The 17,720-nt window shown below is 54.1% G+C and overlaps 1 protein-coding gene across 2 annotated transcripts in view; it reads right to left on the bottom strand.

Moving 5' to 3' along the window:
- Positions 1-810: 810 nt before the first annotated feature.
- Positions 811-17,720, bottom strand: part of LOC116940774 (lamin-B2-like) — a 37,821-nt gene continuing 20,911 nt past the window's right edge. The window contains exons 4-12 of one of the 2 annotated variants that reach the window (XM_032950957.2): positions 14,909-15,034; positions 13,364-13,534; positions 12,810-12,935; positions 11,966-12,186; positions 11,125-11,515; positions 9,644-9,751; positions 8,312-8,431; positions 7,507-7,611; positions 811-3,972 (exon numbers count right to left, since the gene is read on the bottom strand). In XM_032950957.2, coding sequence (XP_032806848.1) covers positions 3,517-3,972; positions 7,507-7,611; positions 8,312-8,431; positions 9,644-9,751; positions 11,125-11,515; positions 11,966-12,186; positions 12,810-12,935; positions 13,364-13,534; positions 14,909-15,034 — 1,824 coding nt within the window. In that variant the 3' untranslated portion in view covers positions 811-3,516. The remainder of the gene's footprint in view (positions 3,973-7,506; positions 7,612-8,311; positions 8,432-9,643; positions 9,752-11,124; positions 11,516-11,965; positions 12,187-12,809; positions 12,936-13,363; positions 13,535-14,908; positions 15,035-17,720) is intronic. The other variant, XM_032950966.2, reaches the window with a different exon arrangement.

Here is a 17,720-nt window from a genome sequence, read left to right as displayed (position 1 = left end):
CAGGGCGACGAGTCTCGTCCCTCGAAACCTCCAACATCTCCACCACGATGAAGGTGGCGCACATTGTATCGAGATTTAGAGATGACCAGGTGTTTACCGAGATCTTGGCTGCGATTATTCCGAATGATCCTGTGCTGTTGAAGACCACTCAATATTTTTCGATTGAAGCGCTGTCGTCCCGACAGTTCTGTTCCTTCACCTGAAGTAGGCTACTTGTGTTGTGGCCGAAACGTCGTGATAATTTTGTCTTATTTTGTTTTATTGTTTTATTCTCATTCTACGTGACTTTACCGAAAGGACCAAGAAGACCACTCAATATGATTTGGCACACACATTTCATCCTTCACATAACCCCAACATTCAGCTTTCTCTTCAAACCGCCTGCTAATGTACAAATATTTGAAAACGGATGCTTTACTTGCGTGGTGGTGGAAAGCGTTTATAATCCGGTGACTGTGAGACAGAGTTGGTAGACTACAAATATATCATTAATGTGCTGCGAGATACTCAACTTGCAGGCCAACAGGCAACCTTAAAAGACTGTCGGGCAAATAGATCACTGGCATCTCTAGGTGAAGTTTTTTCTAGGTATTTTAGTTTTCTATCTCATGAAAAAAATGTTAACAAATTAGGGCCCCACCATCCCAAGCAGAACCCTCATGAAAATGAGCCTTGAGAGTCAAGTTTTCCTGAGCAAAGCAAAGTTTAAAAAAAAACATATTTTCAAACGTGTAAGGTCTTGTTAGGATGCGCTTAACCCACAGGTACAGAGCCACCGCAAGATTTGCACAAACACATTTACAAAAAGCATTGGTGTTAACAAAGATTTTTAATTGCCAGAAAAAGAAAAACATTGTTGTAGCGCCTAGCGAAAAGCGGATAATATCGAGCAAGCGGAGGGAGGCGGCGTGCGGAGAACGTGGTCCCACGGCGACAATCAGCCACGCTTTTGGAATGGAAGTCGTGAGGCAAACGCCTCCACCTCAGGACGCAAGCCCCGTTCCAGTGTTGCCAGATACAAAGAATAAAACCCTTCGTGGCCTGTTGTACTCAAAATGGGGCGCATGATGTGAGAGAGGGGGGGGGGGATTCCATAAATCCTGAAGGGGTCATGGTCGGTTACCATCAAGGGGACTGAGAAGAGGAGGCCCCCACTCGGGTCAACATTGTGATCTGCAAATTGTTTGGTTTGAGGATCTGTGGCATTTTCAGAGGAGGCCATCATTCGCGTTGTTCTCAAAGCGTTGAGAAAAGATTTCTCTCGAATCGCGACCCTACGGATACAAAACCTCCAGATTGTGCCAGGAAAATAAGATGTGCGAGTCATCTCCATTTTCAAGAGACACATAAAATAACAATGATTCTCCAATCAACCAAACAAGGCACGTTTGCGAGCATTGTTGCTGGCTAAGGGAAGGGGGGGGGGGGTAAAAATAAACCCTCAATGCTGGAACCTTGAAAACGAAATAGGACTTCTTGCCAATGATAAGTTTCCTCAATACAGTATATATCTTACAGTATCCTGAGCGAAGTAACCTCCGATCTGGCAACACTGTCCTGGGTAAAAAAACAAAAACCTGAAGCTGTCAACACAAACTGTAATGCCAGGCTGGGTCCCGCCACAGCCGTCCTCCATCGCCTCGTGTTGCAAAGCGAACACATCATTTTATATATACGCATGTCTTTATTCTCAGTGGGATAAAATATGTTACCCTTATATAGCTTACCGAAGCACCCAAAAGCGAGCGTGTCTACATATTTCCGAGCGTGAAGCTTCACCGCAGCTCCAGCGACGAACGCGCGCAAACCAGCACACCATCCGCCCGCGATCCGCCACCAGGGCTCCCAAACACGAGAGGTTGTTGTTATTGTTGTTGTTTTTGGATGGAAGCTGCAGCCACCACCTGTGCTTGCCGCCTGCCACGAGGCACGATTCACAACGAGCAAAGTGACAACATGCTTTCGAGACACGCCGCTGCAGGCCACCGTCCGCTCGAGTGAGCCGCTGGGATCGTCAATCTTTGATTGCGGTCAGGGGCAGCGAGCCGGGGGAGAGATTCACGGGTTGGCAAAACGGTCAAAACAATAAGCCATAGGAAAAATATCTCAACACTGATGGAAGATAAGTCCATGTAGAAGCGTCGTCTCTGCTGGTGTCTATGCGACGGACAACCCGGGAAGACGAACGGCTTCACCAAGGACATGTTGATTACCGAAAGACAAAAATGAGAGAGAACCGGGGACCAGTGGGAACCCCGAATCACATTGCCTGGGGCCCATTTGCGCCTCTCTCGGGGTTGTAAGCAGTCGTGGGGACACGGAGCTGTGTGGCGACTCATCTCTCTCTCTCTCCAAAGAAGGATTTATAAAAAATGAAATTGGACAATAATCATCAACGAGTAAATCTGGCCCACGGCGGAGTCATGAAGGGGGGGGGGGCGAAGATGAGTTTGAGGGATTGGAGGAAGACGACAAAGGACAACGGCGGGGTTGAGGGCAGATGGAGAGGTTTCCGAGCAAAACAAAGTTCGTAAAAGCGAGCGAGTTCTCTAAACGAGGCACGGAGGTGTTGGCGGTTCGTGTTTTGCATTGTTATACGCTGGAGTTAAGCTGGAAAGTGCCAAGCCATACGAGATATTTGGAAGAGGATTTTGACAACAAAGGCACCATCCATCACAGGAATGTGGGCAGAGCAACGCCGACAAATCAAATGCAACGAACAAAACCGTTTCATTCAGGAACGAATCCAGAAGCAATGTTGTAACACCCGCACAGACACACCGCGTGTACGCTGTAATACGTATACATTCTCCCACCCCCTCCCCTCAAAAGTAAGCGCATTGTGTTCACAATGTAACCGTTTAGATAACCTCAAAAACAAAACATGCAGTTTCCACGAGATGCGATGCCACACTGCACGGCAAAGCCCAACACACACACACGCACAGGTAAGAACGTCAAACTTCAGGTAGAGCTACGTGTAAATAAGGCATCTGTGTTGAACCGGAGAGCGGAGGGACACACAAAATTAAGAGCAAATGTGTTGTTTTCACGTTCCATTTCCCGCCACCCCACCCCCGCCCCCCTCCAAAAATATAAAGTTTTGCAAAGAATATATTTGTGCCATCGGAGAACAAGTTGCCAGGTGACACAATGTCCCTTTACAGCCCCTACATCAATGGTCCTGGAATTACACGCATAATTATTTCTCCCTCGAAACAACCACCGCCGCCGAGAATGGGTGCCGATCGACACTCGGTAGCACCGTCGGCTTCTCCGTTGACACTCGGTTACAAAACTACCAACAACTGCGACGTGGAACCCACATCCAAACGTGACCAAATTCAAAGAAACTTACCAAAATCTTACGACAACCCCCTATTCATTCAAACATCAAATGACCACCCCCATATTGTTACCCAGAATCTCCAACAGCCATTACTGGAGCAATCTTCCCTGCCCAGCCAAGTTTGAGTCCCCGTGCCCCCACCTTCTAAAAAAAGCCACCGCAAGGCATTATCTGCGCAAGAACGCGGCGAGGCTGCCGCGCGGCACCTGGCTGGTCTCGACGCGCTGCGTGGTCACGCTCGTCGTGTTCGTCACGCTCGCGCCGCTCGCCTGCTGCCCCGTCGACAGGCGGACGGCGCCGACGGCCGCCTCGCCGCCCACGTGAATCCCGCCGCGGGGCTCGGGCGAACCCACGCCGGCCGAGTAGATGCCGAGACGGAGGATGGCCTCGTCGGGCACGCCCGACCTGCTCCCGGACTGGCTCGCGGCCGACGCCCTCGCGGTGGTGGTCCGCGAGCGGGTCGCGGAGCCGGCGCGGCTCGACCGGGACGAGGAATTGCCGCCGCCGCCGTCGCCGCCGTCACCGCCGCCGCCGGGCGTGTTGTGCCGCACCGTGCGGGAGCGCAGTTCGTACTCCGAGATGGTCTCCTCTGTCGAGTCGGCGCCGCGCTCGGCGCCCTCCTGCTGGTGCGTGGACACGACCCTGGGTTTTGGTTTTGGAAGCCGTGCGGCCGTCGGTGCTGGCGGCGCCGGTGCGAGCAAGGGGCTACACCGGCTCGAACGCCGGGCCGCTCTGGCCGTCCCCGCATGCACGCCTGGTGCCAGGCACGACGGGAGCTTTCGCTTGCCAGAGTTGCACGGCGCAAACCGGACGGCGCCGTCGCTGAGAGACCAGCGAAGGACGCCTGGCACGGCCGGCTGTGCGATACTTTGTAATTTGACACGGAAAGGAGCACACCTCTGAATCGCTGTAGCCAGTATATTGCCGAGTCGCACTTCAATAGAGGGGTGCGAGATGCTCGTGCGTTGCACTCTGAACCCGGTGAGCCGAATTCGATTCCCAGCCATGGTTAATAATGTAGAGAGAGAGGTATCTGAACCGCATTCACCAACCCGCACTGAACAGACGTGGTGAAGTAGGATCAAAGAACCCCGTGTCCGATGGGGTGATGAGATTGGGGAAGCCGTCATCCAGCAGTAGATCGACAATGGGCAGTAAATACAAAAATCAAACATTACCATAGTCTCATGGACAGACTGACTGTCACGGTGATGTGTAAGTTCCACCACTGGCTCAGAGCTGCCAATTGACAGTTAATGACATCCCCAGTTCTCGTTTGAGCAATGCACTGGGATTTATAGTGCGACAACACGCACGGTGGATTAGAATCAAATCAGATTGCGACTGTACCTCGAAATGCAGTTCCACAACCAGGGGCGGGAGGTGGGGGGGCAAATCGTGAGCACCGTGGGAGGTGTTTCGATTCCAAGGAGAACGAGTCTCGTTCTGACTGCACCACGGCCGCTAAGCTCACGATCGTCGTCATCCACCGTGGATCTCTCCACTGCTGGATAAATGCCTCCCGGACACGGGACCATCTCCCCGCGGTTCCATCTAGGAGATGCCTACGAGCGCAAATCCCTTGCGGGCGATCGCTCCGGTCGTGGGACGGCGCCGAGGCCTGGGGTGCCCCCACGCCCCCGCCCCCACCCCCGTGCCCCCCCACCCCCCCACCCCCGTGCCCCCGTGTGCATGCGGGCACGCGGGCACACGGGGGCGGTGGTCGGAGCACGGCACCGCGATACGCGCGCACAACCAGACCCGCAAACAGAACGAACCCGGGCACGGTGCACCGTGACGAGAGAGCCTGCGGTAAGATCCACGGGCGATTGTTTAATCAAATCCAGGCGGCGCTCGTCTCGGATTCACAGCGACACCAGAAACCGCAGCGAGAGCGGCATTTGAGCGGCATCTGGCCCGCGAACGGTTTAGCCCTGGGGCTGCGAGGGCGGCTGACGGGGGACTTGGCAAGGGAGCGGTTAGGGGTGTATTTCGCGGAGTATCGCAACCCCTTTGAAGCCGTCACTGTATAGAACAAGAGTTTGGTGAGCTGAGGTGAAAGCCCAACAAGGTGAAAGCCACAATAAGCTAAAAGTGGGGGACAAGTCCCGACAGAGGGGATGTCTCAGCCCCCAGCTTCAAATCGGTCACATCCTGGTAAAGGGGACTGCGCTTCGCAGGACGTGTGTGTGTGCGTGCACGCGCGTGTGCGACACTGCTTAGGGTTGGCACATTTCCAGCGTAGCCCACTAACCGTACACCTCCTGGTGTGTGTGTGTGCGTGTTGGTGCATGCGTACACACGTGATATATGCAATGAGAGAGTCACGTTCGTCTCTGTGCAGCGTCTCCACGTGCAGGTGTGTTTTTAGACAAGACTGTAAATCCAAATCGTATTATAAATTGTGTTGGGTCGAAAGGCCGGCTCGTGCAATGGGAACATGGAATTTGCACTACGCTGGCTTATTAGGGTCACCATGAATGAATGGTATCATTCTTTTTTTTCCTTCCCCAAACATGACTCCTCTCATTCATATATAGAGAGAACAAAAAACTCATTTTTCTTTTTACCAATTGCTTTTTTTTCTTCCAAAAGTGAAGAAACTAAACCACCACTTGAGAAGATGCGAGAGGGAGGGAGCCGGACGGGGGCAGGAAGTGACAGGAAGTGACATGAAGTGACAGGAAGTGACATGGGAGGAGGGAAACCGATCAAGACACAGCCATGGAACGCGGCACCGACGCTCGCGGGGACGACGTCGCAAAGGCATGAAGCGACGATACACGCAATGAGCCCTTCTGACCAAAAGCTTTATCTCCGAGAGCCACAGATCCCCCCCCTTCCCCCCCTCCCATCAAGTTCCAGAAATCACCCATGAAGCGGTCACCCCCACGGAAAACATTTTTACCGTTGAAATGGAACAAATTACTTATTAATATTCCCAGATTATTGATTACGTTTTACACAGACCGTAGAGTTGTGGTTACTCCTGCTGAGTATCGAGTTCTCCACCTTCACACCTTTTCGAGTTGCAGAGGTAGATTATCGGAAGCCCATCATCATCCAAGCGCCACAATTCTAGCGATGTCACAGACCTCAAAAACCTTTTTGAACCGGACAGCGAAAACGGAAACCCAAAACAAACCAAACAAGCCCCAACTTCATGGGCGTAGCCCAGGCCGCATCGTTCAGGGCTGCCCAACACAAGTTGCAGGCTGTGCTCGACACAAAAATAAAACGCTTTAAATTTGCTTGAATGAGTCACCTTGGGTCGGTGGTTGTCATGCAAACGGTATGCAAATAACATATTTGCGACAGCCCTACGATTTTAGTGACCTCAGAATTTTTTACATTTTTTTCACATGAACGAAGCTGCAATCTTGTGTCAGACCGCCCCGCTACACACAAGTACATATTTGCGAAGTAAGCGCCCTTGTTTATTTTCCTTGCGTCGTTCTTTAACCATGTTTGTGTTCCAAATTCAACACAGGAGCGACTAAAACTTGGTGGGCATTGAGCAGGGTGGGCGAATCTTGGATATTTACGGGAGATCGCTTGAGCAGCAAAAGGGGATGGATTATTTTTGTTACATCCAGCTTTTGGCCGAAGCAACTCGACAGGACGATTGCCCGAATGCTCCTTCTGCATCCGAGCACCGCTCGCGTGCAGCTAAGACCCGAAGAAGCCTCGGAGATCCGTCAAATAAAGAAACATGCGACACAGCAAGCAGAGAAGAAAACTAAACCGCTGCCGTCTTCATCGGCGAAGGTGGAAAAGGAGGAGGAGCAGGAGGACGGGAATTGCAGCCCTTTGCAAAAGCACCGTTGGCCCGTTTACAAAAAAAAGCACTAAGGCATTAAGCCTACTACTGTACTACCAACGTTTTCATATTTTTTTTTTTTAAAAAGCAAATGTTTCAAACATGCGAGGACACGAATCTTTGGTATCGACCGGAGGAGTCGAGAAGGCCCCAGGGCCTTGTGCTCGCGCGATACGTGCCTGCGTGCGTGCACGACCCACTCACTCGCACGTACGCACGCCTCTCAGCTCCCTCCGCCCCCCGCCTGTGTCGGAGTGAGGACCGACGCCATGATGGAGGAGAAGAGAGACGGCGGTGGGGGGGGGGCAGAGCGCGCGGTTCACTTCCTGCGCGATACCTGCTGGTGGAAGAGCGCCTCGTTGGCCTCTACCACATCTTCATCTTCATCATCGTCTTCCCCAGCTGCGCCCTGCCGGCGCAGAATCTGACGCATCGCGACCTCCTGCTCGGGGCACACGCACGGGCACACGCACGGGCACATGCACGGGCACACGCACGCACATGTGCATGCATACAAACACACAAACGCACACGTACACACACAGTGCTCAGATTAAAAAACAGTAACTTCGACAATAATCCCCGGCACGTTCTCCGCAAGCCGTCGGTGTTTGCGACGGCTGTGTGTTTGTGGCGGCTGTGTGTTTGCGGCGGCTGTGTGTTTGCGGCGGCTGTGTGTTTGCGGCGGCTGTGTGTTTGCGGCGGCTGTGTTTTTGCGACGGCTGTGTGTTTGTGGCGGCTGTGTGTTTGCGGCGGCTGTGTGTTTGCGGCGGCTGTGTGTTTGCGGCGGCTGTGTGTTTGCGGCGGCTGTGTCTTTGCGGCGGCTGTGTGTTTGCGGCGGCTGTGTCTTTGCGGCGGCTGTGTGTTTGCGACGGCTGTGACTCGGGCTCCTCCAGTCGATTTTTCTGAAGCGGTCGTCCTGTGAATAAACCACTTCCACTGGGGGGAACGTGGAATTTCCACCGCTGGCTCAGGGCAGCTCAAGTGAGCACGTTGACACTGCCATTATTTATACCGATTTATATTTATTTAAAAAAGGCAACCCCTGATGACCAATCACTGCAAGGTAAACAAATGGTCCCCGTGTCACCGCCGCGACGAGGCGAGGTCCGCTAGTGGCACGTGCTGCTCCCCGCCATTACCTCTCCGTTGGCGTTGAGGACGACGACCCTGACCTCGTCGCCCGAGCCCCAGGTCGAGTGCTGCTTCATCAGCAGATCCCGCGGGGGGTTGTGCTGCACTCCTGCGCCACCCGCCCAGATCTGCAGGTGGCAGAGTGGAGGAGGGGAAGTGGGAGGATAAGGAAGAGGAGGAGAGAGGATGATTATGCAGAAGAGGAGAACCGAGGGAAACGAGCCACGTGACCTCTCCAGACTCACGCGGTTGACATGAGAATCCTCGTCGTGTGATCCAGATCTCTGCTGACATAGGTTGGTGGATGACAGAGATGCGGGAGATACCAAACTTGCTCAACTAACTCCAAATTAGCTCAACAAACTCCAAACTTGCTCAACAAACTCGAAACTTGCTCAACAAACTCCAAACTTGCTCAACAAACTTGCTCAACAAACTCGAAACTTGCTCAACAAACTTGCTCAACAAACTCCAAACTTGCTCAACAAACTCCAAACTTGCTCAACAAACTCCAAATTAGCTCAACAAACTCCAAACTTGCTCAACAAACTCCAAATTAGCTCAACAAACTCCAAACTTGCTCAACAAACTCCAAACTTGCTCAACAAACTCCAAACTTGCTCAACAAACTCCAAATTAGCTCAACAAACTCCAAACTGGCTCAACAAACTCCAAACTTGCTCAACAAACTCCAAATTAGCTCAACAAACTCCAAACTTGCTCAACAAACTCCAAACTTGCTCAACAAACTCCAAACTTGCTCAACAAACTCCAAACTTGCTCAACAAACTCCAAACTTGCTCAACAAACTCCAAACTTGCTCAGCTAACTCCAAACTTGCTCAACAAACTCCAAACTTACTCAACAAACTTCAAATTAGCTCAACAAACTCCAAACTTGCTCAGCTAACTCCAACCTTGCTCAACAAACTCCAAACTTACTCAACTAACTCCAAATTAGCTCAACAAACTCCAAACTTGCTCAACAAACTCTTCACTTGCTCAACAAACTTCAAATTAGCTCAACAAACGCCAAATTAGCTCAACAAACTCCAAACTTGCTCAGCTAACTCCAAACTTGCTCAACAAACTCCTCTTCCCACCTCCCCCCCGCTCCAATGATGGTCGTTATTTTTGTATTTTGGATTGGAGAGCAATTTGGGAAATTTGTTTAAAAGAAATATTATTATGACTAGTCAAGTGTTCCTTGTGAAAGAGTCTTGAGACTTGTGCAGCAAGGCAGTGAGAGATTTGTGCCCCCAGCATGGGCTGATTGGTGTTGCATGAAACATGGGAGAGGGGGGGGGCATGGGGGCATGGGTAGTCACGTGGGCAGCTCACCGTGATGCTGTCACCGGCCTTGACGATTGTGCGGCCCGTAAATTTGTAGACTATGTCGGCGTGGCCGTGGATCGAGCGCTTCACAGTCCACCCGCCAACCGCTTGGTCCTGCTCCCCACGGGAACGCGAGTGGGAACACATACACGGGAACACGCGACACACACGCGTGCGGGCACGGGGCAACACAAATACGCACGCAGACGAGAGAACACAAATCGCACAGACACACGCACACACAAACAAAACAATTAAAAAGCTGCCGCCTTGAAATCACTGGGGCTCGAGTGTCGACCCACAAACGGAGTTAAAATCCAAGTTAGAGGCCATAACCCTCCGGCCTATGACCCTTTGGGGTCATCAAGATGGGGTGCGACTTTTATAGGAAGCATTCTGTGGTTGTCCTGCACGCAACTCCCAGATCGGTGCCTGCACGGAGGAATGTGGAATGCTCGGCAGAGGCCCCGCCAACCAGGAGGCGAACAGCGCGCAAACGCTCGTTTGACCTCAGACTTGACCTGCTCAAAGAATAGGCCGCGTTTAAAAGGAGTTTTTAAATATACAAGTTGCAAGTTATTGTTGTTTTCATTCATATCGCTGCATTATGTTTTGCCCCGCACTTGGCCGAGCTGTCTGGGGCAACATTCACTGGGGCCCCATGGGGCAGAGAAACACTTAAAATTCTAGGCACCTGTAAAAGTGTTCCGCGCGTGGTAAATTTCTTCCGTTCAGATTTGGCGAGAAGATACTGGAAGGAATTCCTTACATGTGCCGTGGTGCCTGCCCATAAAAGTGAAAGACTATCCCTTCTGTCGAAACCCGAGGCTTTCTTCGACCAGTGGGAGGGTTGCTCATTCTTAGTTGAACACGAAGTAGGCTTTTTCGACAAAAATTTGGTTGAGATCGCGTAAATATAAATGTGTCGTTACATTAAGCCCGCCACCACTCGACACAGCCCTTTAGTAAGGTTCGTCACGTAAACAAAACATGACAATTCGTTACTAGTCCAGCACACCGGTGTGTTGGAGAGTAAACCAACATCGACACTTGGAGTACGACATTTTGACGGGAATAACAACCAGCATCATCAGGCGACAGCCTCTGCTTTCCCCCAGCCATCTGTGCTGTCGACTCCATGCCTAAGTCCAAGCCCAAGGGCCTCATTTCCTCTGCCTATGACCGACTTTCCTTTCTCTCTATAGAACATATTTCGGCCATTGTTTTTGCACAGCGTCTTGAGACGCAGACTCAATGAAAAGCTGCACGAATCCACATCATGTTGAGGTGCCACGGTAGAAAAAACGGTTGCGCCGCTGTCCGGCTCTCCCGATGCGTTTGCGGGTCATGCCGCGTGCCGTCCGGCACAATGTGCTGGGAGCGAAACGTCGGACACTCTGTTGGCATGCGCGACCAAACGTCGGGCACCGCGATGGGAAAAAAGAGCGGGGGTCGCCATCGCGCGCGGCGCGGCTCCGCCTCCTTGCCTGCTGCGAGTCGTTGATGAGCTTCACGAATCTGCCGCCGGCGTCGATCTCGTCCACGGCGATGACGCCCGACGCGGAGGCGCGCTGCGTCACGCTCACGCTGCTCGTCGCCTCCGACTCCTGCACGTCCAGGCGCTTGCGCTTGGCCGCCGAAGACGACAGCGACAGGCCGCCCGAGTTGGAGCCCGAGGCGGCGGCGCCGCCGCGAACCACGGCCACGCGGGAGGACGCGACCGACGAGCGCGACGACGCGGCTCCGCCGGCGGCGGACGCGGAGCCGGCGCCGGACGCGGAGCGGGAGACGGCGCCGCCGCCGCCGCCCGAGGTGCGCACGGTCTCGGAGGAGCGAGTGACCGTCACGCGGGACGAGGGGCTCGGGGAGAGGTGCAGCCTGCGGGCGGGCGGGCGGGCGGGCGGGGGGAGGGGGGCGACGTGAGCGACCGTCGGCATCCGTCATCGACGTCAGCTGCCGTGAGCTATCCGCGACCGGGCGAACGGTTCACCGGGACGATGCAGTCCCTGGCCGTTTCCTCGTTTGGCCGCTACTCCGTCATTCGTTTTGACCACGAGCGATCGTCCCCACTAGCGACGCGACGTGCACTGCCCAAGCCGACTTACTATTCCGAGCAATAAGTGAATATGCACACGTGTGCATGTGTGCGTGCGCATTCCGCGCATCCGTGCGCGATTACAAATCAGCGCTTATGTGTGGGTGTAGGCACACGCGTGTTCGTTCAAACACACTGACGGTCATTGTGAACGATGACGACGATGACACTGATGATGCCGACGACGACAACGACGACGACGGCCAAGATGCCGGTGGGCGACGACCACGCACCTCTCCTCCTCGCCCTCGAGCATCTTGCGGTAGGCGGAGATCTCCATGTCGAGGGCCAGCTTCACCTCGAGCAGCTGCTCGTACTCGTTGATCTGCGCCGTCATCGCCTGCCGGATCTCGGTGAGCTCGCGGTCCTTGTCGGCGAGCTGGCGCCAGTGCGAGTCACGCTCGCGCCGCAGCGTCTCCTCCAGGTCGCGGATCTTCGCCTCCGCCCCTGCCACCTGCGTGCGGGGGCGCCGCCACGAAACGACAACACGTGACCGTGACCGTGACGACGACGACGACAGTGGCGGTGACGACGACCGATGTACGCTGAAATTCTTTCGCACCGTCGTACGTGGCCAGCCGTGCTAATCGGGAGGTGCGGGGAAGGGACAAGAAACCTAACACAACGAGCAGTTGCTAAGGAATTAGTTTGTCAGTCGAGATCATCTTCAAGTGCATAGCTCCCAGCCGCTTCCCAAGATCGGAAGGTGGAGCGCGTTCCAGACGGCCGCAGAAGCGCATCCGAAAACATGCAATGTGGTCACCATCTCTGTTCAATGGTTAGCCAAAAGCTGCTGCCAGGATGATTCGAGCTTGCGTGATAGTTTATCATGCCACCAAACATGATTGATGACGGTGGGGTGATGATGAAAATCGACGATTATGACCATGTTAATGGATATCACGACGATGATTATGATTGATGAGGATGATAACTGAACATGACGATGATCGCGATCGTGACGACATCAACTATGACGGTGAGGATTACGATGATAACCATGCCGATTGCGACCATGGCGTGCGAGTGGGGGGCTAGCGGGGGAGTGAGGGGGGCGGGGGGGAGAGGGGGTCCCACCTGGCGCTGCAGGGCGCCCAGCTGGTTGTTGAGCGTCTCGATGCGCATGCGAGACTCGGTGAGCTCCTCCTGCACGACGCCCGACATCGTCGAGTTCTGCTGCAGCGACATCTTCGCGTTCTCCATCTGATCCGGCGTGCATGGCCAGCAGCATCATCAGCATCATCGTCGTCGTCATCAGCACCACCACCACCACCACCACTCACACGTTTCGCGAATCCCGCACATCGTACGATAGAGAACACCTCCTGCACGTTAATCACAGCGCAGCCTGTGCACCCAACCCCACCTTCGGGAACCGCCACTGGAAAGCGGCGACGAGCATTGTGAACCGTGGGGGCGCACAGAGAGCCACCGCCAACTTCACAAAGTCCACAGAGGCATCGGCAGAAGTTGATTCGGGCCTCACGTGAGGCCGCCGGAGTGGGTTTCAAACGTGGACACAGACCTCTAAGTCGCTACACACCGGGCCATACGCTCGCACGAAGAAGAAGAAGTAGCAGAAGCGAGAAGGAGCAATAAAAACATTCTTGCTCTCCGCCTCTCGGCCTCACCTTGGTCTTGTAGTTGTTCTCGAGCTCATTTTTGTAGAGCTGCACCTGGTCCATGTGCTCGGCCCGCAGGTCCTGCAGGGCCTGCGCCAGCTTGCTCTCGTATTCCTGCTGGTGCCCGGCGTCGATCTCCACCAGCCGGGACTCATGCCGCTTGCGCGTCTCCTTCACCTCCTGCGGCGGACACGCGATGGCGGGGCGGTCGTAACATTTAAAAATAAAGTTTAAAGGTGCAGGCCTGCAAACGCCTGCTCACCCCGCTGCCGGAGAAAAAGCACCGCCACTCGAGTGAACTCTGTGGAGTTTTTGGTCTCCTCTTCCCACGTCGATCGGGCGGGCCGGAATGTCTGTAGCCCCGCCGCACGCAGCCCTGCCGATCATTGACTGCGGTGGTGAACGTTGCCGTGGTGAACGTTGCCATGGTGAACGTTGCCGTGGTGAACGCCACGGGGGTGAACGTTACGGTGGTGAACGCCGTGGCGGCAAACGCATTCGCACTGCGGGATGGTGAACGCGTTCACGTGGGCGCGGGATGGTGAACGCGTTCACGTGGGCGCGGGATGGTGAACGCGTTCACGAGGGATGGTGAACGTGTTCACGCGGGCGCGGGATGGTGAACGCGTTCATGAGGGATGGTGAACGCGTTCACGAGGGATGGTGAACGCGTTCACGTGGGCGCGGGATGGTGAACGCGTTCACGAGGGATGGTGAACGTGTTCACGCGGGCGCGGGATGGTGAACGCGTTCACGAGGGATGGTGAACGCGTTCACGAGGGATGGTGAACGCGTTCACGAGGGATGGTGAACGCGTTCACGAGGGATGGTGAACGCGTTCACGAGGGATGGTGAACGCGTTCATGAGGGATGGTGAACACGTTCACGAGGGATGGTGAACGCGTTCACGAGGGATGGTGAACGCGTTCACGTGGGCGCGGGATGGTGAATGCGTTCACGAGGGATGGTGAACGTGTTCACGCGGGCGCGGGATGGTGAACGCGTTCACGAGGGATGGTGAACGCGTTCACGAGGGATGGTGAACGCGTTCACGAGGGATGGTGAACGCGTTCACGAGGGATGGTGAACGCGTTCACGAGGGATGGTGAACGCGTTCATGAGGGATGGTGAACGCGTTCACGAGGGATGGTGAACGCGTTCACGAGGGATGGTGAACGCGTTCATGAGGGATGGTGAACGCGTTCACGAGGGATGGTGAACGCGTTCATGAGGGATGGTGAACGCGTTCACGAGGGATGGTGAACGCGTTCACGAGGGATGGTGAACGCGTTCACGTGGGCGCGGGATGGTGAACGCGTTCACGCCGCGCGGGTGGATGGGCAGAGGGCGCCAGGGCGTGGGGGGGGAGATTTGAGAAACCTGCACCGTTGTTTCAACTGCCGGGCAGGGAGATGGAATTGAACCGCCATCTTTGGTTCCAGCGTGCTGACCAATACACCACCACGACAGGGTGGGGGGAGGGGGTGTGGGTGCATGGGGGGCGGGGTGCATGGGGGGGGGTGCATGGGGGGGGGGTGCGGGGGGGCAGCTCACGTTTTCGAACATCGACCGACGGAACTCGAGCTCTTCCTTGAGGCTCTGGGCGGCGTTCTCGGCGGTGACTCGAGCGAGTGTCTCCTCCTCCAGCTGCTTCTTCAGGTTCAGCAGGTTCCCCTCCAGCTGCACGGTCACATGCAGGGCGCACACAAACACACGCGCGCTAGCGTTCGTGCAATGGCAAAGGTCACCTGTGTAGACTTGTATTATAACTTCTTTCACACCATACGTAGCCAACCGTGCTAACCAACAGCCTCAATAGACTATTGGGGGCAAGTGCTGTTCGCGGGTAGCACCAATGAAGGCCGGCACGGCACACGAGGAGATGGGTGGCCATTACCATGGTAGCCATTTAAGGCTGAGTCAACCTAGGGGAGGCCCATGACTACTGTAGTTGACTCTGTGCTAGGAATTGAACTTGGGTCCCCTGGTTTGTAGCGCAGTGCACCAAACGCTACGTCACCTCTCCCGACCAGTGTATGTACACACACAGCAGGTTTCTCTCCGGATGCAAACTGCACGCACGCACGCCACTGCTTCCAAGTGACGATTACACTGATGAACTTAAAAATCATCACAAGCTCCATATTATAACACGTGTGTGTTGGTAGATAATGTAACAGTTCCTGCATGTCTCTTCTATTATTATAGTGATCAGACTGTTTGGATAAACGCATTTTGTGAAAATCAGCCGAGAATGGAGCCGTGGTGCAGCGGTTAGCGCACTGTGCTAAGAACCCCGGTGACCTCGGTTCGAGTCGTGCCAGCGGCTGACGCCAGTGACAAGGAGCAATGCCGGATCCGATGCACCCTCGGCAACGACCCCATTCACAGCCCCCCCCCCCCCCCCACTATCGCTAGCCACCTACAGGCAGAGACAAGTTTCCGACCGCATGAGATCGTATCTTCCGATTTATTTCTCTTTTGCGTACATTTTATGCGTAGCTGTTGTTGAATCGTTTCCCGTGTTGGTTGGAGTTTTATGCGGGTTTCAGTTCGTCACCGCACATTTCAACGTCCGTTATCGTTTCTCTGCCGGGTCCGATTCTCGCACCGTTTGTCTCCATGGGCTCGCACTCGCTCAGAGAGACTTTGCTGTGGGCGACGATCCGGCTGCAGCGCGCGGTGCTGCGCAGGGGGGGGGGGGGGGGGGGGTGGGAAGCGTCGGCAGCCACCGCCCTGCGGCTTGCGCACAAATTCTCAGGGCGTGCCGAGACTGCCAGCAGCTCCCGCTCTCATCCGGCCTTTGCTCAAACTTGCCCAGCCAGCCGTCCCCCACCCTGCCACCCAGGGACTCCCACTATCGCCCACATAACTCCCTGGAACTGAGTCACAGGCAAGATTAAACATGTTTTTCCTTTTTTTTACGTGATTCAGAAGAATAACATTTTTTTTTACAAGGTGCGGTCTTTTCTGGGGTCCACTTGGGCAAACCGCTGCGCTTTAGGTTTTTCCTTTGCAGAGGTCGGGCCGTTATTCCACACTCGGACAGACGTCTGATAACTCTGGTGCGGCCAAACACCGGTGAGGCCCAACCCCGGTGAGGCCCAACCCCGCTGCGGCCCAACTCCGGTGCGGCCCAACCCCGTGAGGCCCAACCCCGGTGAGGCCCAACCCTGGCGTCTCTGCAGCGAGCAGCGACGTCAAATTCACTCCTTGTACAAGCACCGTTGTCGACACAAAGAGGCCTTTCATTCATCCCCTCTGCTCTCATAACTACTGCCGCCCCCCGCCCCCACTCTGACGCCTGCCCACTCTCAGTGGCAGCGGCTCTCGTGATTTATTTTTGGGTCAATCGCTCGTAAAGAAACAAAGTAATGCTGCAAAAATGCAACGTAAAATGACTCCCCGCCTGGCCGGATGGAAATGCCTGAGCTTCACTGAAATGCCATGCGGTGATCGTGCAGAATAGTGGGGCGAGGTTTGAAGGACGGTGTTTTAAAGAATTGTACCGAAACTTTCAAAAGGTTGAAGGCTACAGTGAATGTGATTCACAGGTTATTGGGATTTAAAGAATTGCTGTGTGTGGATGTTAAAGAGGTTGTTCACGCGGTTATTTTAATCGTGACTATCGATGCTAAATATAAATACGCATGTAATGTGCAGAATACGATATTGAACAAGTTAATTTTGTAACGAAGATAATTTTAGGACGTTAATAGCAGAAAGATGATATTAAACACATGTGAATATAGATTATAAAGTTCTAAGATGTTAACAGCGTACAGGAAAGCTTATTGGACGAAAAAGTAGTTCCATAAATTTGTCGAATTTCCCCCGAGACGTTTAAAACTTTTAAAATCGCGTCTGTTCTGGCTGCCTACTCCAATTTAAAACCGTCACCACGAGTCAACTGGTGGTTTCCTTTTTGAAATCGCAAAGTATTTATGGGACGGGCTTTAATTGAAGTGAAACCAAGGATGTACGAGTTCCCGCTACAGCGGCAGTGGCGGCGGCAGGAGCGGCAGCAGCAGCACAAACCAACGTTTACACCGATGGGCACTCTGCGGTTTAATCTGCTCGGGTGATGAGATCACGTTTCCAACTGTACCGTGACCTCTGCCAAAAACAGTGCCCCAACCGGCCGAAAACAAAAATGTAACCGCTCCACTTCACGGTCGTTATCTTTTCACGAGGTCATTCGCATTTCTCGCGACGAGACGAATTACATACTAATGACACACCACACCGTATTCGCTCGCTCTCCGAGAGAGAGACGCACACAGAGAGGACGACTTTCCGAGGTGCAGGGAGGAACCAGGGGCAAGCAGGCAGCGTGGTAGCAGCAGCCACCCGATGAGCCGCTGCC

This window comes from Petromyzon marinus, chromosome 1 (genome assembly GCF_048934315.1).
Source record: "Petromyzon marinus isolate PM22_M1 ecotype Great Lakes invasive population chromosome 1, UKy_Petmar_22M1.pri1.0, whole genome shotgun sequence".
Classification (NCBI taxonomy): Eukaryota; Metazoa; Chordata; class Hyperoartia; order Petromyzontiformes; family Petromyzontidae; genus Petromyzon; species Petromyzon marinus.
Note: the sequence above shows the minus strand (reverse complement) of the source record. Positions and strands in the feature narration are given on the sequence as shown.